The sequence below is a fragment of the Saccopteryx bilineata genome, chromosome 5 (genome assembly GCF_036850765.1).
Source record: "Saccopteryx bilineata isolate mSacBil1 chromosome 5, mSacBil1_pri_phased_curated, whole genome shotgun sequence".
Taxonomy (NCBI): domain Eukaryota; kingdom Metazoa; phylum Chordata; class Mammalia; order Chiroptera; family Emballonuridae; genus Saccopteryx; species Saccopteryx bilineata.
The window spans coordinates 175,432,209-175,451,936 of record NC_089494.1 but is presented as its reverse complement, the minus strand read 5'-3'; the positions used below and the strand labels follow the sequence as shown (position 1 = coordinate 175,451,936).

At 38.5% G+C, this 19,728-nt stretch overlaps 1 protein-coding gene across 5 annotated transcripts in view; it reads left to right on the top strand.

The window, feature by feature from the left end:
• The window catches only part of TET2 (tet methylcytosine dioxygenase 2), a 140,069-nt gene that overhangs the window by 83,230 nt on the left and 37,111 nt on the right, over positions 1-19,728 (top strand). For 2 of the 5 annotated variants that reach the window (XM_066233112.1, XM_066233113.1), the window contains 5 exons: positions 5,887-9,332; positions 11,025-11,115; positions 12,486-12,579; positions 13,153-13,361; positions 19,529-19,679. In XM_066233112.1, the coding sequence (XP_066089209.1) occupies positions 5,933-9,332; positions 11,025-11,115; positions 12,486-12,579; positions 13,153-13,361; positions 19,529-19,679 (3,945 nt within the window). In that variant the 5' untranslated portion in view covers positions 5,887-5,932. Of the gene's footprint in view, positions 1-5,886; positions 9,333-11,024; positions 11,116-12,485; positions 12,580-13,152; positions 13,362-13,563; positions 13,686-14,378; positions 18,907-19,528; positions 19,680-19,728 lie in introns of those variants that run through there. The other 3 variants (XR_010725656.1, XR_010725657.1, XM_066233114.1) reach the window with 3 other exon arrangements.

Genomic DNA, 19,728 nt, shown 5'->3' with positions numbered 1-19,728 from the left:
ATATCTATAAAATTATAGGTTGTATTGGTGGAGTTTTAGTTTTCTGGTACAATAATATCATCCATGAATAATGACAGTTTTACTTCTTCCTTTCTGATGTGGGTGCCTTTTATTTCTTCTTTTTGTCTGATTGCCATGGCTAGTACTTCTAGTATTATGTTGAATTAAGAGTGATGAAAGTGGACATCCCTGTCTTGTTTTCTATCTTAAGGGAAACACTGTTTGCCCATTGAGTATAATGTTGACTGTGGGTTTGTCATAAATGGCCTTTATTATGTTGAAGTATGATTCCTCTATTCCCACTTTGCTGAGAGTTTTTACCATAAACGGGTGCTGGATTTTATCAAACACTTTTTCTGCATCTATTGATATCATCTTCTGATTTTTTTTTTTTTTTTTTTTTTTTTTGTATTTTTCCAAAGCTAGAAACGGGGAGAGACAGTCAGACAGACTCCCGCATGCGCCCGACCGGGATCCACCCGGCACGCCCACCAGGGGGCGACACTCTGCCCACCAGGGGGCGATGCTCTGCCCCTCCGGGGCGTCGCTCTGCCACGACCAGAGCCACTCTAGTGCCTGGGGCAGAGGCCAAGGAGCCATCCCCAGTGCCTGGGCCATCTTTGCTCCAATGGAGCCTTGGCTGTGAGAGGGGAAGAGAGAGACAGAGAGGAAGGAGAGGGGGAGGGGTGGAGAAGCAGATGGGCGCTTCTTCCGTGTGCCCTGGCTGGGAATCGAACGGGGACTTCTACATGCCAGGCCGACGCTCTACTACTGAGCCAACCGGCCAGGGCCTTTCTGATTTTTTTTTATCTTGAGATTTCTTTTTTTTTCTTGTGGCAGAGACAGAGTCAGAGAGAGGTACAGATAGGGACACAGAGACAGGAAGGGAGAGAGATGAGAAACTTCAATTCTTCATTGCGGTTTCTTAGTTGTCCATTGATTGATTTTTCATATGTGCCTTGACTGGGGGCGTGGGGAGCTACAGCAGACCGAGTGACTCCTTGCTCGAGCCAGCGACCTTGGGCTCAAGCTGGTGAGCCTTGCTCAAACCCGATGAGCTCACGCTCAAGCTGGTGACCTCAGGGTCTCAAACCTGGGTCCTCCACGTCCCAGTCTGACACTCTATCCACTGTGCCACCGCCTGGTCAGGGGATCTTGAGATTTCTATCCTTCATTTTGTTTATGTGATTGATCCTGTTTATTGATTTGCGAATATAGTACCAACCTTCATTTCTGGAATAAATCCCACTTGATCATGGTATATGACTTGTTAATGTCTTGTCGGATCCAGTTTGCTAACATTTTGTTCAGAACTTTAGTATCTGTGTTCATGAGGGATATTGGCCTATAATTTTATTTCTTTAAAAAAATTGTATTGATTGATTTTAGAGAGAGAAAACGGGGGAGAGGGAGACAAAAAACATCAATCTGTTCCTCTATGTGCCCTGACCCCAGGTATCAAACCCACAACTTCTGCATATTGGAACAATGCTTAACTAACTGAGTCATCTGGCTAGGGCAGGGGTCCCCAAACCACAGCCCACGGGCCGCATGCAGCCCCCTGAGGCCATTTATCCAGCCCCTGCTGCACTTCCAGAAGGGGCACCTCTTTCATTGGTGGTCAGTGAGAGGAGCATAGTTCCCATTGAAATACTGGTCAGTTTGTTGATTTAAATTTACTTGTTCTTTATTTTAAATATTGTATTTGTTCCGTTTTGTTTTTTTTTTTTTTACTTTAAAATAAGATATGTGCAATGTGCATAGGGATTTGTTCATAGTTTTTTTTATAGTCCGGCCCTCCAACGGTCTGAGGGACAGTGAACTGGCCCCCTGTATAAAAAGTTTGGGGACCCCTGGGCTAGGGCATATAATTTTCTTTCTTTGTAATGTCTTTATCTGGTTTTGGAATTGGGTTAATGCTGGCCTTGTAAAAAGTATGGAGTTTTCTCAAAAAATTAAAAATGGAACTGCATTTTGACACAGCAGTCAATCCCACTTCTGGGAATATATCCTAAGAACCCAGAAACAGTAATTCAAAAGAATATACATACCCCTTTGCTCATTATAGCATTTACAATAGCCAAAGTCTGGACACAGTGCAGGTGCCCATCAGTAGGTGAGTGGGTAAAAATTTGTGTTACATTCATGCAATGGAATACTACTTGGCCATAAAAAAGAGGGAACTCTTACCCTTTGTGACTGCATGGATAGATCTGGAGATTATTATGCTTAGTTAAATATGCCAGTCAGAGAAAGACAAGTAACATAAGATTTTCCTCATATGTGGAATCTAATGAAGAAAATAAACTGATGAGTAAAACAGAAACAGGCATGGATATATTCAACAGACTGATAGCTTTCCGGGAGAGGTTGGGGGACTGGATGGAAAATAGTGGAGGGATTAAAAAGAGGGTGGAGGATAGGTGAAGGTGGATAAAGTGGGGGAGAGGAGGGAGGGAAGAGACTTTGCTTAGAGCAATGGGCACATGATGCAGTGTATATATGATGTTTTCTTGAGCTATACACTTGAAACCTGTTTGGTTTTCTGAACCAATGTCACCCAGGTAAATTCAATAAATATTAAATAAGTTAAATTTAAAGAAAAATAAAAAATAAAAATATAGATTGTTTCTTTTAGCTACTGAAAAAGTGTGCATACATCGTTTAGCATATATATATATATGCGCATACTTGTTAGAAACATTTTTAAAACTAAAGGGTCAAAAATGTTGCTATGAAATTCAATAGATACTGCTAATTTGTCCTTTATGGTATTAGTATTTATTTTGACTACCAGAAACCATGCAAGAGAGTGTCTGTTTCCCTACATGCTAGCCAATGTACTGCAATATCAAACTTTTTTATCTTTGCCAATTTGAGAAAAACAGTATCCTGTTGCAGTTTTATTTTGCATTTACTTTTATAAGTGATGCTATATATCTTTTTAACTATTTAAGAGCTGTTTACATTTCATTATTTTGTTAACTGTCCACGTCCTTGACTCATTTTTCTATTGGCTGGTTGGGCTTTTCTTTGTCAATTTGTATGAGTTTTTATATTAAGAAAAGTTTTGTGTTACTTTTAACTTTGATTATGGGCTTCTTTTTGCATGCATAAATTTTTTTGAACTTTCTAGTGTTTTATGCCTTTGAGATTTTTGTGTCACAAATAATTTACCCAGCCATTAGATCATTTTTTAAAAAAACTGTTCTTAGACTGCTTTTAATTTGAAGGGGGCTGAAGTTCCATATTCAGATTTTAAATCCATCTAGAATTCATTTTGGTACAGGATGTAAGGGACAGATTCAACTATCATTATTTTCAAAAGACCATCTGATTATTTTGATATTATGTTTATTTGAAATATCATAACTGCAGATCATATTTCTGATTGTATCTACTTCTGTTCATTTTTATTGGTCTTATTAACATTCTTTTACCTATGAATGTGCAACCTGTTATAAGTATGGTAACTTTAGTTTCTTTTAAATATCTTTTAAATTGTCTACTGCCCTGTCCAGGCCTCGTTATGATTATTTTTCTAGATCATTCCTGGCTACCCAATTTGTTTCTTTTTCTCCATGAACTTTACTGTCAGCTTCTTTAATTCCTCAAAGCATTCTGCTAGCATTTTTATTGAGAGTACATCAAATGAATAGATTAATTTGACAACTATAACAAAACATATTCCTTACTACTTGTTTTAAACTTTTATTCAGACAGGTCCTCTATATTTCTTTTTAAGTGTATTTCTAGTGTTTTCTAAAATTATTTTCTATTACTGTATTTTATTCAACTAAAGCTTCTGACTGGTTTTTGCTTTTATATCAAAGCTATTGGTTTTTTATTCTTTAGCTACTTTACTGAATTCTTATTGCAGTTTTTCAGTGATTCTCTTGGTTGCCCAGTGTACAATCTTATTATTTGCAAATAATGGTAACTTTAGTGTAGCTTTCTAGTGTTGATATCTTATTTCTTCCTCTGTTTCTTTTGTCATGGTTAGTAAGCAATGAGTATAAAAAAGAGAGGTTGTTTTGGTTCTTTTTTTGTTTTGGGGTTTTGTGTTTTTTTTTGAGATAGAGACAGACAGACTGGGACAGACAGACCAGAAGGGGAGATGAGAAGCATCAACTCATAGTTGCAGTTCCTTAGTTGTTCATTGATTGCTTTCTTATATGTGCCTTAACCGGGGGGGGGGGGGGAGGGGGCTCCAGCTGAACCAGTGACTACTTGCTCAAGCCAGCCACCTTGGGCTTAAGCCTGCGAGCCCACACTCAAGCTAATGAGCCTACAGTCAAGCCACAACCTTGGGGTTTCAAACCTGGGTCCTCAGCATCCCAGGCGGATGTTCTATCCACAGCGCCACTGCCTGGTCACGAAAAATTAAACCTTTTTTATAGCCCAAAGGCAAAATAGTCCTGATTTTTTTCCTATTTACCGCCTTAAAATAAATGTGATGAAAAAACTGTGGGAAAATAAAGCATGACTGCATCATGAAGGGGGCAGCATTCACTTTATATAATGGATTACATATGTGCTCTAAGTGTCCATTTCTTCCTGCTTTTTCCATTATTTGGACTTTGAAATCTACATCAGTATTGGTCTCAAAAATGTCTGAATGAATGAATGAAGAAATGAGTATAAGATGAGCAAATTTATATCAATTTAGTGAAACTGATTGAATGCTTACTTATATACTAAACACAAACATGAACAGAGTGGAGTATTCTTAAGAAGCCTATACAGTTTGGTAGGAGTAAATAAAATACAAGTGAGTGCGATATGTTTAGCAGTAGACCATATAAAAGATATAAAAACAGCATAGAAATGGGAATGATTAATTCTCTTGGAATATCAAAGGAGGAACCCAAGGAGACATGATATCTGAGATGGTTTTGGAGGGATGCACAGAAATCACTGGGAAATAAGGGGACTAAGAAGGCATCCTGGGAAGACAAGACGACAATGTCATGGAGGTCTGAAACAGCTTGCTGTGTGTATTTATAAGCTGTGGTTCTAGTTGGAGCATAAACTGTGAGAGGAAAGAGGAGGAGAGAAGAATAGAAACCTGCATATGACAACCATTTGTCTGGCAGGAATTCTCAATAAAAGTGGGCAGCTAGTCCCTGTAAAAGAAAACAGATTCACCTCAAAAGGGCATTTTATAAACTACACTTTTCATTCCTATCCCATCCCCTGGCATGCTAACACTAAAGCAGGTATGCCTTATCTTTCTGGTGTGTCTGGTTTAAAGTGTTTGTGAACTAATGCAGGCAATATAAAGCCAGTAAAGTGTGTTAAGGAGGATTTAACTTTAGATTTGCATTTTAGAACCTTCTCTCTGACAACAATTTGAAGGAGCCTCACTGAGGTGAGGACAGGCTGGGCTCAGGAGAAGCCCTTTAAAAAGCTACTGCAATCAATAATGAAGCAAAATAAAGTAAACATGGCTACCAAGTGGCAGTGAAGAAAATTCAAGGAATATATAGGAAATGGAATTGATAGCTTACAGTGATTTGCTATGTCAGATGTTGGAGAACGCAGAAAGGAGGTAGCTTTTCTCTATTGTTCTCAGCATTTTGACGCAAAGAATTATTTGGGCAGGAAGTTGATCATATTTACTAATGCAGTATGAAGTTCCCACGTTACCTGGTGATTTTGGCCACCTTTATTCTCTGTGACCATAAATATTTGACAGTTGTTGGGAAGATGATAATAATCATTTGAGTAGCTACTGGTCGTCACTTTGAAACATGAAAATGAGTATCACAATTTGCTCTGTCTAGGAATTCCAATACTATTAGTGACAGGATTATTCTCTCAAACGTATTATTAGTGTGAGGGATGTATTGATGCATTCTAATTTTCGGTTTCTATGCTCTGTAGAATTCACTCAGAGGGCAGCCTTGTGGATGGCCCCGAAGCAAGCCTGATGGAACAGGACAGAACCAGCCATGTGGAGGGCAACAGACTGAGTCCATTCCTGACACCATCTCCTTCTCCCATTGGCCAGACGGAACCTCTGGCTCTAAAGCTCCAGAATGGAAGCCCATTAGCAGAGAGACCTTATCCAGAAGTAAATGGAGACACCAAGTGGCAGTCTTTCCAAAGTTATTATGGAATACCCCACATGAAGGGAAGCCAGAACAGCCGTGTGAGTCCGGACTTTATACAAGAAGGCAGAGGGTATTCCAAGTATTTGCAAAATGGAGGAATAAAACGCACAGTTAGTGAACCTTCTCTCTCTGGGCTCCATCAGAACAAGAAATTGAAACAAGACCAAAAGGCCAATGGTGAAAGAAGGAACTTCGGGGAAAGCCAAGAAAGAAATCCAAGCAAAGGCAGCAGTCAACCAAATGTCTCCTATTTGAATGATAAGAGAGAATCTGTGAGCTCTGTGGCCCCAGAAAATGCAGTTAAAGATTTCACCAGCTTTTCAACACATAATTCCAATGGGTCTCAAAATCCAGAGCTTCAGATTCTGAATGAGCAGGAGGGGAAAAATGCTAACTACCATGACAAGAACATTGTATTACTTCTTAAAAACAAGTCAGTGCTAATGCCTAATGGTGCTACAGTTTCTGCCTCTTCCATGGAAAACACACGTGGTGAACTCCTGGAAAAAACACTGTCTCCATATTATCCAGCCTGTGTTTCCATTGCGGTGCAGAAAACCACATCTCACATACATGCCATTAACAGTCAGGCTACTAATGAGTTGTCCTGTGAGATCACTCACCCATTGCATACCTCAGGGCAGATCAATTTCCCACAGACCTCCAACTCTGAGCTGCCTGCAGAGCCAGCTGCAGTGGTGACTGAGGCCTGCGGTGCTGATAACGTCAGTAAACCAGCTGCGATGCTAGGTAGCTGTTCCTTTCAGAAAGCAGAACAACGGAAATCAGTTTTCGAGATATGCCCATCTCCTGTTGAAAACAGTAACATCCAAGGAACCACAAAGCTAGTATCTGGTGAAGAATTCTGTTCAGGTTCCAGCAGCAATTTACAGGCTCCTGGTGGCAGCTCTGAACGGCATTTCAAGCAAAATGAAATGAATGGTGCTTACTTCAAGCAAACCTCAGTATTCACTAAGGATTCCTTTCCTGCCACTATCACACCACCACCATCACAATTGCTTCTTTCTCCCCCTCCTCCCCTTCCGGAGGTTTCTCAGCTTCCTTCAGAAGGAAAAAGCACTCTGAATGATGGCGTTTTGGAAGAACACCATCACTACCCCAACCAAAGTAATACAGCCTTTTTAAGGGAAGTGAAAATAGAAGGTCAGCACAACGTCCCACCATCCCAGAGTCCTGATCTATCTACACATGTATCCAACCCATCTAAGACACTTCCAGAAAGGCTTCAGAATAATTGTGTTAACAAGAATGACATACGGACTCCAGGGACAATGACTGTACCTTTGTGTTCTGAGAAAGCCAGACAAATATCAGAACATCTCAAGCATAACCCACCAGTTCTTGGTAGCAGTGGAGTTCCACAGGACCACTGCCAGCAGTCGAGACACAAAGAGCGAGAGATTCTGAAGGCTCGAGATAAGGAACAAATGCGAGATCTTGGACTCCCAACACAGCTCTGTCTGAAACCAGGGTGGATTGAATTGAAGGCCCCTCATTTCCACCAAGAAGAATCCCATCTGAAGTATAATAAAGCATCACCACGGTCAGTTCTTCAGTATCAATCCAGCTCCTCCAATAAAATGACCTCCAAACAATACACTGGAAATTCCAATGTGCCGGGGGGGCTCCCAGGGCAGGCTTACATCCACAAAATGATGCAGCCAGAGCACAGGCCACAAAGGTACCAAGTTGAGATGAATCCAGGGCAGTCTCAAGGTACAGTGGACCAGCATCTCCAGTTCCGAAAACCCTCACTCCAGGTGCACTTCTCAAAGACGGACCCTTCCCCTGAAGCTCACACACAGTCACTGTGCACCCCCAGATTTCATGTTCAACAAAGACCAGATTCCCAAACTGAGAAACTCATGCCCTCATCTTTAAAGCAGCATTTGAATCAACAGACTTCACACGCTGAACCATTCTCCAACTCACACCTTTTGCAACATGAGCCTCATAAGCAGGCAGCACAAACAGAAACAACCCAGAATTCACATCTCCCTCAAAACCAGCAGCAGCAACAGAAATTACACATGAAAAGTAAAGAACAGATGCCCCATACGTTTTCTCATCCCCAAGGCAACAGTGGTCAGCAAAGAGAAGGATCATTCTTTAGCCAGATTAAAGTGGAAGAATGCTTTCATGGTGAAAATCAGTATTCAAAATCAAGTGAGTTTCAGGCTCATAATACCCAAATGGGATCAGAGCACATACAGAATATGAATAGTAGAAATTCTTCCTATGGTCAAATCTTGAAATTAAATGCAAGTAAAGTTGCTTGTTCAAACAGTACTCACCTGTTTTCAGAGAATACGGAACAGACTATAAATTCTGAACTTTTTACAGGAAACAAGACCCAAAACTTGCATCACATGCAATATTTTCCAAATAATGTGATCCCAAAGCAAGATGCTCTTCACAGGTGCTTTCAAGAACAAGAACAGAAGCCTCTACAAACTTCTGTTCTACAGGGATATAAAAGTAAAAACCAAGATACGTCCAGTCAACAAGCGGCCCAGCTCGCTCAGCAAAGGTTCCTGATGCACAACCAAGCAAATGCTTACCCTGTGCCTGGACAAGGAGGAAGTCACATTCAGACTCCTCCCCAGAAGGACATTCAGAAGCATGCTGCTCTAAGGTGGCACCTCTTACAGAAGCAAGAACAGCAGCAAAACCAACAACTCCAAACCGAGTCTTGCCATAGTCAGGCACCCAGGCCAGTGAAGGTTGAACCCGGAACCAAGCCCCATGCCTGTATGCACCTCATGTCAGCACAGCCAGAAAACAAAACATGGAAAAAGATAACTAAACAAGAGGTTCCACATCCGAGCTGTGATAACATGCAGCAACGGAGCATTCTTGAGACCATGGAACAACATCTGAAGCAGTTTCAGGTCAAATCATTATTTGACCATAAGGCTCTTACTCTCAAATCACAGAAGCAAGTCAAAGTGGAAATGTCAGGGCCAGTCACGGTTTTAACTACACAAACCCCTGCTGCAGAACTCGATAGCCACACCCCAGCTTTAGAGCAGCAGACAATTCCTTCTTCAGAAAAGACACCAACCAAAAGAACAGCTGGTTCTGTTCTCAATAATTTTTTAGAGTCACCTTCCAAATTACTAGATACTCCTATAAAAAATTTATTGGATACACCTGTCAAGACTCAGTATGATTTCCCATCATGCAGATGTGTAGGTAAGTGCCAGAAATGTCCTGAGACACATGGTGTTTATCCAGAGTTTAGTAAATTTATCTTTAGAAATGGGATTTTCTTTTCTTTTTTCTTTTTTTTAATTTTTGAGTCTGGCAGCAATTTGTAAAGGCTCATAAAAACCTGAAGCTTACATTTCTTGTCTTTAAATTACAAATGCTTGTGCTGTGCAAGAGAGAATTTCACTTACATTCAGTTTTTCCAAAATGTTAAAACAATTGTGCATGCTTATTTTTTCTTGTGTTCAGACCTTTTAAAATATAGAGGTATCTGTTTTAGATTTTTCAATTTCTTTAACTCTTTTTATCTCATCTTCTGGAGAGACAGCCAGACAGCAAAAACATCTGTTAAAATGAAACAAATAACTGCCATATGCTAACTAATGTAGACGCTTTTAATACTTTTTAATTAGGGGAATGTTTTAGTAGTTTGACAAAGTTCATTTCTAGATATGGGAGAATTTATCTTCAGTCTTGGTGAGTGGGGGCTGGGAGGTTCGTAATGCTGAAGTTCTGAATATTCACGAGGTTGCTCTTTCTCTGTTTTAAACATTTGAAATATTATATGATTTATATTCATTTTGATTCTGTTTTCTCTTTAAACTTTTTATCTTTTGGATAGAAAATATGTAAATGTTATTTCCTTTTTATTTTTTTATTTTTGAAACAAGTGCCTTTGTTAAAATTCAAGATATGTGTGAGGTCTGTTGGAATAGGGAAACATTTTGCTGATGGATGCAGATTCTATACAGATGTATGTGGCGATCTTTAATTATAGCTACTCAGCTTAGATATTACACATTTGAAAAAACAAATGTTAAACTAATGTGACTACTGGTCCACTCACCCCATGTTTTCCTCTTATAACGGGACACCCCACATCTTCTAGACAAATGGAGGGAGGGTGCCTACTGGCACTTTGTGTGTGGTCAGTATTAGGTTGCCTCAATGGGCTAAAGTGCCACACATACCATAGATAATATTAGGTAAGTTCTCATCACTTTCAGCCCCTCCTCCTGTGACCCTACCTCTTTCCCCCCACTTTTCATCTGTGATAGTTTATAGGTGACTCTTTTACCTGACCCTCTCTCCAGTATCTTTTCTCTTCATAAATTATTCTGAAGTACATACATATATGGGTCTGGATTCAGTGTTTTTATTTTCAATACAGAGTAATTTAATGTCATGGGGAGATGAGAGGAGAAGAAAAGGTATCTTGACCATATACTGAGCAATCTCCCGGGGGTGAGATAAGACAGGGAATTTTATTGTTAATCTTTTAACATCCAAGTAGCAGGCAGGATTCTAGTTATCTGTAAAAAAAAAGTTCTCTTTAGTTTAAAAAATTGGATTGTAGTTGCTATTACATATAATATACTATAACTCCCACACTGTTTTCTTTGTTTAGTTCCCCATGTTTGGTATAAAAAAATTTCTCATACCATATCTGAAATGTAATTTAATACATTTTTATCCAACAATCAACATGTACATATACTTAATTATTTCGCACATTTTCTAATAGATTACTCCATCACTTAACTCATTCGAAAGATAAAATGTGTAAAGTCACATTTAGGGCCCTTAATGTGCAGTTGGGGGATAAGCTTTGTGGATGTAGCCTTTATATTTAGTATAATTGAGGTCTAAAATAATAATCTTCTATTATCTCAACAGAGCAAATTATTGAAAAAGATGAAGGTCCTTTTTATACCCATCTAGGAGCAGGTCCTAATGTGGCAGCTATTAGAGAAATCATGGAAGAAAGGTAATTAACGCAAAGGCACAGGGCAGATTAACGTTTATCCTTTTGTATATGTCAGAATTTTTCCAGCTTTCACATACAAAGCAGTAAACAATTGTAAATTGAGTAATTATTAGGAGGCTTAGCTATTCCAGGGTTGCCAATACTACACACTGTGCTATTCACCAGAGTCACAATGTTTGACAGGACTAATAGTCTGCGAGCTGGCACGGGCTGCCCACTTTGACATGGATGCCAAAAAATCCAGGCATGAGCAAGAACCAGCCAGCCAGCCAGCCTGCCAGGCACTGGGTGCTGGCACTCACTGCAAAAGGAGGCCCCACTCTGGCTCTCCCACTTCGTGATAAAGTGTCAGAGAGGAAGAGGGGGAAGTGTAGTATAAGAAAGAAAGCATTGAGTTAAATTCACCTAGAGTTGTAAAGGCATAGTTATCTTTAAGGAAGTTGTCCCTTAGTATGAGCAAAGGGCAAGTGTGATATACTGAATAGAAACAGAGATGTTCTGTTTATAGCTGCACTTTCTTTTTTACTGTCAGTCACAGGTACGAAGGTATTTACCTGAATCTACACAGTTACTCCTGCATGTAGAAGACTCTTAAGAGCAAGATAATCAATGCAGAGAGACTTTCACATAGGTATCCACAGTCCTTGAGCTGTTTGTATGCTAGGGTGCCTTTTCTTTAAGAGGTAGGCAGTGTTGCCATCAAAATACTTTAGGAAACATTCTGAGCAGCAAGGATATATTCCACATAATTTTTGCCCCATTTCAAAATTATTAATTTCTAAATTAGCATGTAGAAATTCACTAAATAATCATTTAGTACATGTATTGACAAGTAATAAATAGTACCTTGGTCATAAGAGGAAATATCTATTTCTAGAACTATCCTATATTTTCAGAATTGCTGGATACTAGGTATTTGCCAGTTTCCTTTTTAAAAATGTGAGAGATTTTTGAAGAACAGTTTTAACTAAAATCTATTATGATTCCCTGTTTTAAAATAGTTAAATTTAGTAAAGGACAAAAATCAAATAGTATATATCTTAGAAGACTGAACTTAGCAAACTTAAAAAAGTCTTGTGCTTTATGAATTTATGTATAAAACTAAGCTTTCCCATTATTTCCACCCAACATATAATTTCAAAAGAGTTCATTATAATTATCAGTCAATTTTGATACTAAAGAAAAACAAGGCTTAAAGTCTGTTATCCAGTTTGCTTGGCTTAGACGTATTTTTAAAAAAAATAAATTAAACCATTCATTTCTCAGGATGTGGTAATAGAATAAAATTATGCTCAAATGTTCAGTATTTTGGGTGCCTTTAGATTCATTTGCTAATTTTCTGTGTGTGTGTTTCTGTGGATTTCTTTAAGGTTTGGACAGAAGGGTAAAGCTATTAGGATTGAAAGAGTCATCTATACTGGTAAAGAAGGCAAAAGTTCTCAGGGATGTCCTATTGCCAAATGGGTAAGTGTGACTTGACGAGGCTTCTGGTCTACAGTTGGGTTTTTTGATTCATTCTTTTAACCCTGACATTTGGGATACCCAGATCAAAGAGTGACTTATACCAGTTAAAAGGAATATTTCTTATATTTATTTTATCATGTGTTGTCTCTTAAGAAAAAAAGACAAATTAGTTTTATAATCATGTACCAACCATATTTAATTGAAAGAACTGAATGGTGAGGTGAAGTTCCATTCAGTTACCTGCTACATGTATAATTCTTCCTTTAAATGCCTTCAGTTAATCTTTATGTTGTCATTTATAAAAACCTTGAATTTTATGAAAAAGACATGCAAGCCTTCCCTCGAGCATGGCTTTTATTCAGGGGCATTGCCCCTGCTGGACCCAGGGTAAACCCCCACTTTGTACCTGGTCAGCAAATAGTAGGTTGCAGGTGGTGATAAATGTTGCCCTAACTGTGACCCAGACGTGAGAAAATATACATACATAAATCAATGCTGACATCTGCTGCAAGTGACCCTTGTTTTGTTTTGGTTGGGGTGGGGGGTGTCGGGGTGGAACGGTGACCTGCACAGGTGGTGCGCAGAAGCTGCAGTGAGGAGAAGCTACTGTGTTTGGTGCGGGAGCGAGCTGGCCACACCTGTGAGGCTGCAGTGATTGTGATTCTCATCCTGGTGTGGGAAGGAATCCCACTGCCTCTGGCTGACAAACTCTACTCGGAGCTCACCGAGACGCTGAGGAAATATGGCACGCTCACCACCCGTCGCTGTTCTCTAAATGAAGAGTAAGTGAAGCCAGGGCCTCTCCTCTCCTTCCACTGACGGGAAAGCAGCCTGGCCGTTGGTTGGAGGGAAGAGAGTTGAACCTGTACTTTTACATTTATAAAACGGGGGGTCAAAATGCCTGCTTCACAGTCATGCAATAGGAGGTTATGTTTGCTAACGTGGGCAGCTTGAGGTGATTCCATTAGTATTTTGTACCTTCAGAAAAGGACCAGCTTGCCCAGCGCCTGTGCTCACATGAACTCAGTCATACCGTCAACTTGAAAATACTTGTGTGTCCACTTGCTGCAAATCACAACTCGTGTGTGTGCCTGGACATCACATTAGTAAGTACTGATACCACTTCTAAGTGGCAGTCTTTGAAACAGAAAGTATGTGCGGTGAGAAAATTTAGGATTCCCAGGTCAAGGACCTTAACTGTGTATACAGCAAACAAAATAAGGGGCCTGTAGAAGTTACAGGAAACCAAACTGATTTTGACTTCTGTTTAGTGTAGTTCATTATTTCAACAATAGTAATCACAATTGCTTCCATTTTTACTATGACTAAATAATTGAGAATTTAGTAGGTAACAGGTATGCATTTTTTCCCAGGAACATAAATATTTGGAACGGAAGAGCAGGGTTTTACAGTTAAATATATTTAGTGTATCCAAGTGTTAGTATGTTTTTAGTTGTGCTCTTTGTTTTTAACCCCCTCCATTTGCAGGAAGTTGAAATCTTTTCTTGTAGAAAGCAAGTACAGATTATTATTCCTCCGCTGTGCTATTCTTGTATAACACTCAAAGATGATGGGATCATTCACCATGCTATCCTGAAATCCTAGAGCACTGATTTTACTCACAACTGTTTCTAAAATAATTTTAATTTTACACTTATTCTTTTAGTCTCCTTTCTCTGTATCCACCGAACTGCACAGTAGTTCACAGAGCTTATGAATATACTGTGCTGCGTCTTGTGACAACCCACTGTTAACCAAATTTGTTCTCTTTTTTTTTTTTCTTGTGTATTTTTCCGAAGTTGGAAACGGGGAGGCAGTCATACAGACTCTCGCATGCGCCTGACCGGGATCCACCCGGCACGCCCACCAGGGAGCGATGCTCTGCCCATCTGGGGCGTCGCTCCATTGCAACCAGAGCCATTCAAGCACCTGAGGCAGAGGCCACAGAGCCATTCCCAGCACCCGGGCCAACTTTGCTCCAATGGAGCCTTGGCTGCGGGAGGGTAAGAGAGAGACAGAGAGGAAGGAGAGTGGGAGGGGTGGAGAAGCAGATGGGTGCGTTTCCTGTGTGCCCTGGCCGGGAATCGAACCCGGGACTCCTGCACGCCAGGCCGATGCTCTACCACTGAGCCAACCAGCCAGGGCCCAAATTTGTTCTTTTGCTTTTACTCTAACTGGTATGGTTTTACTAACATATCTAAAATAGTTTCTGTCTCTGGTCATGAAGGAGTGCAAATTAACTACAAGCGATCTTTTTAGAAAAGTTACGTTTTCTACATGAAGCTGTGACTTTGCTTTCTCTGGTAGTTATTTTGTGTACCTCACTGCCATAAATCCACTTTTACAAATCCATAATATAGTGGAAGGTAGAAGTTGCTAATTTCATAACACGTGACTCAGACTTATGCTGGTCTGCTTTAGGTGTAAAATACTGCTCAGTTTACCCTAACTTCCCTTGTTGTTCTTCATTTAAAAATATACTTAGGTGCCTTTATTAAAAAAATAAAAATGAGAGTTAAGGCCCCTTGAGCTAATTGTGGGTGATAGCACTTTTCTCAGGGATCAGTAACACTGCTTGTATTTTTAAAGCCAGACTACCTCTTAGACTTCATGGCTTGAACTTCTAAACCACTGAGGAACTTGTGGAAATGGGAGTTATTTAAATTCATTGAAGTTTCATGCAACCTACATTTTACATTCTTTGTAATTGATTTAATTTTCATTAATAGTATATACATCTCTGGGATTTTTTTCTCTTAAGGCTTTTCATTACTTCCTAGAAATGCCATTGCCTGAATGGAATCTGACACGTAGAAAGAAATTCTATGTTAAGAACTCTTCTAAAGTGTGTTATTTTGCATTGGAAAATCAGAACAAAAATGGAGCCAGGGTCTAAGAAAAATTATATTTGGTCTTAATAGGAGGCAAGTCAAAACTATTAAAAGATGTACTTCCAATATTAAGTCATTTTAAAGGCCAATCTGTAAACTTTTGCTTATCTTTGCCTAGAATTTCAAGATGAAGATGAGTAATTATTTAGATGAAATTTTTAACTTTGGGCTATTTTCCAAATAGCAATTCTCCAAAAAAGGTACTTGAGAAACATGATTAAAATAGACACTTAAGTTCTGGCTGGACAGCTCGCTGGTTAGAGCATCATCCCGAAACGCAGAGGTTGCAGGTTTAATCCCTGACCTGGGCACACACAGGAACAGAACGATATTTCTGTCTCTTTATCCCTTCCTCTCTTCCTCTCTTCCTCTCTTCCTCAAATCAATAAATAAACATTAAAAAAAAATTGACACTTAACCAATGGCAACAAAGACTTTACTCAGATATACTTTTGAAGTTTTTTCTAACCCATAAAATAATTTTTATGTCTGGCAGGAGTTAAAATCATGACTTTTTTGCCAAGAACATAGGATAATATCAAATTGGAGCTGCTGACTAAGTTTAATGTTCAAAGCTGTGTGAGCCTCATCACTGACTTCTTACAAAGCCCGGTGCCCACATGCACCATAACCACCCACTGTGAGTCCAGGAAAGAACTCTGAGAGCAGCTTTCAGTGGGTAGTCAAAAATGGATTTTTACATTTTCTTTGAGCCAAACCAGCTGTTTCTCCTTTAAATATTTCCCTTTGAGATTTCCATTTTATGACTAAGCCTAACCAATATTTTTTTGGCAAGTAACTATTGTGGGAGTATATCTGTCATTATAAAAAAGTAAAGCCAGAAATGCCTTCTGCCATGCTGGGTGATTTTTTCTTTTTTACGGTTTTTATTTATTGATTTTTAGAGGGGGAGGGTAGAGTAGCAGGAAGCATTAACTCATAGTAAAAAATAATAATTCTAAAATTTGCCTGGAAAGCAAATGCCCCCAATATTCAAAGCCATTTTGAGAGAAAAAAAGAACAAAGCAGAATCATACTTCCTGAATTCAAACAATATTAGAAAGCTATAGCAATCAAAACAGTATGGGAGTAGCATTAAAATAGACACATAGAAATACAGAGCCCCTAAATAAACCCATGCAAATATGGTTAATTAATTTTGACAGAGGAGCTAGACTATACAATATGGGAAAAGGCAATCTCTTTAATAAATGGTAACAGGAAAACTGGTTTTCACATGCAGAAGAATGAAACTGAACTCCTCTCTTGCATCATGCACAAATCAACTCAAAGTGGATCATAATCTTGAACATATAACCAGAAACTACATAAAACTCCTTGGAAAAAAAACAAAGGAGGTGTGGAGAAGAAACTTTCCTCTACCCATCTGGTTCTTCCAGCTTATCTACTAATTAAATCAACATGAGACAGATTAACAAGAGTAAATAACCAAGTATAATTACATGTGGACATAAGGCTACACCACATACATGAGTCAGAAACCTCACATGCTCGAGAGGTTCAGAGACAGAAAGGGAAAATGAGATGTATATAATATTCTGAATTAATGCCCCTTTGGATTCCAGAAGGGAGGAAGGTCATTTGCAGACTGGACATTAGGAAGAAGAGATATTCGATAATTAGAAGTTAGCCTTGCCCTGTAGATAAGTCATAAAAATTATTTCTGGTGATAGTCTTTACACAAGTCCCCTAAATACATTCTTTAAAGGAGAGGTACACAAGTTTCTTGTAAGCCCAAAGGGCCTCTGCAGCCTTTCAAAATAATTCATGCCAAAGTGGCACATCTCGGGGAGGCCTGGACTACACTCCTTCAGGAGTAAACTTTTTGGCATTCAGTGATTTTTTATTTTGGCAACAAAAGCAAAATAAAAAAGTGTGACCACATCAAATTACAAAGGTTTTGCACAGCAAAGGAAACTATCAATAAAATGTAAAGGAAACCTATGGAATGTGAGAAAATATTTGCAAACCACATTTCCAACAAGAGGTTAATATCCAAAATATACAAAGAACTCATAGAACTCAATAGCAGGAAAAAATACATTAATTTGGGCAAAGGACCTAAATAAACACTCTTATATAAAAAACATACAAATGGTCAACAGGTACATGAACGCTGCTGCTCATCACTGGTCATCAGAGAAATGCTAGTCTAAACCACAATGCTCTATCTCTTCACACTTGTTAGGATGTCTATTATCAAAAAAACAACAACAAGAGATAGCAAATACTGGCAAGAATGTGGAGAAAAGGGACCTGGTACACTCTTTTGGGGAATGTAAACTGGTAGAGCCACTATGAAAAACGTATGGAGAGTCCTCAAAAAATTAAAAATAGAACTACCATGGGGGAAAAAAAAAAGAGAAAGAAAGAAAGAAAAAAATAATAAAATAAAAATAGAACTACCATATGATCCAGCTATATATCCGAGGAAATGAAATTATTATCTCAAAGAAATTTCTGCACTCCAGTGTTCATTGCAGCATTATTCACAGTAACCAAAGTGTGAATATAACTTAAGAGTCCATCAACAGACAGTGGGTAAAGAAGATGTATTTGCATATACAGGCACGCGCGTGCACACACACAAGAATACCATTCATTCTCAGAAAAGGAAATCCTGACATTTGTGACAACACGGATATCCCTGCAGGGCATTATGCTAAGTGAAATAAGCCAGGTAAATACTGCATGATAACACATATATGTGAAATAAAAAGAAAAACAAAAGAAAGTTAAACTCCTAGAAGCAGAGTAGAAAAGGGGATGTGAGAGGCTCAGGAGCAGGACAAATAGGAAGAGGTTTATAAAAGGATACAATATTTCAAATATAAAATAAAATCTGAGGATCTAATGTATAACATGACTATAGTTGATAACACTGTATTATATATTTGGAATTCATTAAGAAAGTTGAACTAAAAAGTTCTTTACATACAATAAATAAAAAATAAAAAGTAAATAAATAAGTGGGATGATGGATGTGTGGATTAACTACATGAGGAACCCTGTGACAATGTATACATATATCAGACCATCAAGTTGTTCACTTTAAATATCTTACAATTCTACTTGTGAATTATACCTCAGTAAAACTGAAAAAATGCCTACCAAATCTAGTTTTCCTACTAGGTTATTTTATCATGTTTTGTTTTTTGATTTCTAAGCTGTCTGTTTATTGCTCTTAAGATATATTTGACTTGGGCTGTGAAATCATGGTAGTGTGTTTTAGTCAAGAACTAGAAAACGCTCAGAAGCCCCTCAACAGTAGAATGGTTAAGTTGTGACCTATGATGGAAAACAACTCACTGAAAAGAATACATGAATAAAGTATAGCATGTTCAACAACGTGGATGGATATTCTAAACATCTGTTGTAAAAAAGCAAGACACAAATAAACTTATACTATAAAACACATAGGTGTATATGTATTATAAATGTAGTTTTGACTATTTTTATATTATATATATAATATATTTATTACTAATGTATTAATATGGTATTTTTATACTAATAGGCAAAACTATATACACAGGTGTATATATACACACCCATATACATTGTGTACAGTGAGTTATAGTATCCTATCTATATATATATAAAATAGGCAAAACTATGTGTTTGTACATATATTCTATATATATGTAAAATAGGCAAAACTAATCTTTTTTGATAGAAGTTACTATTTGGGGGACAATGCCTGGAAGGAAGAATTAAGAGGAGATTCTGGAGTACTAATGTTTTGTTTCTTTATTTGGATGCTACTCTCTTGGGTATTATTTTGTTGTGAGCATTTGCAAGCTGTAAAATTATGTGTACTTTCCTGTGTATGTATTATATGACAATAAAAAGTGTTTAAATTGTGTTTTAAAGTCAACTGAAATGGTTCTTTTCTAATGTGGTTATGTTACAGCTTAATATAGAGTTAGATTCAACATCCCTTAAAACTAATTTGCACTCATATTGGCCCAGAGTGTGAGATGGGTAGCCGAGGTCATGCTATCCAGAGCCATGAACTTGATCCTTTGATTTCTCAGGAGAACCTGTGCCTGTCAGGGGCTGGACCCAGAGACCTGTGGTGCCTCCTTTTCTTTTGGTTGTTCGTGGAGCATGTACTATAATGGATGTAAGTTTGCCAGAAGCAAGATACCAAGAAAATTTAAGCTGCTTGGGGATGACCCAAAAGAGGTTTGTTTACTTCCTGATGTATAATCTCTTTATTTTTCAAGGAGAATTC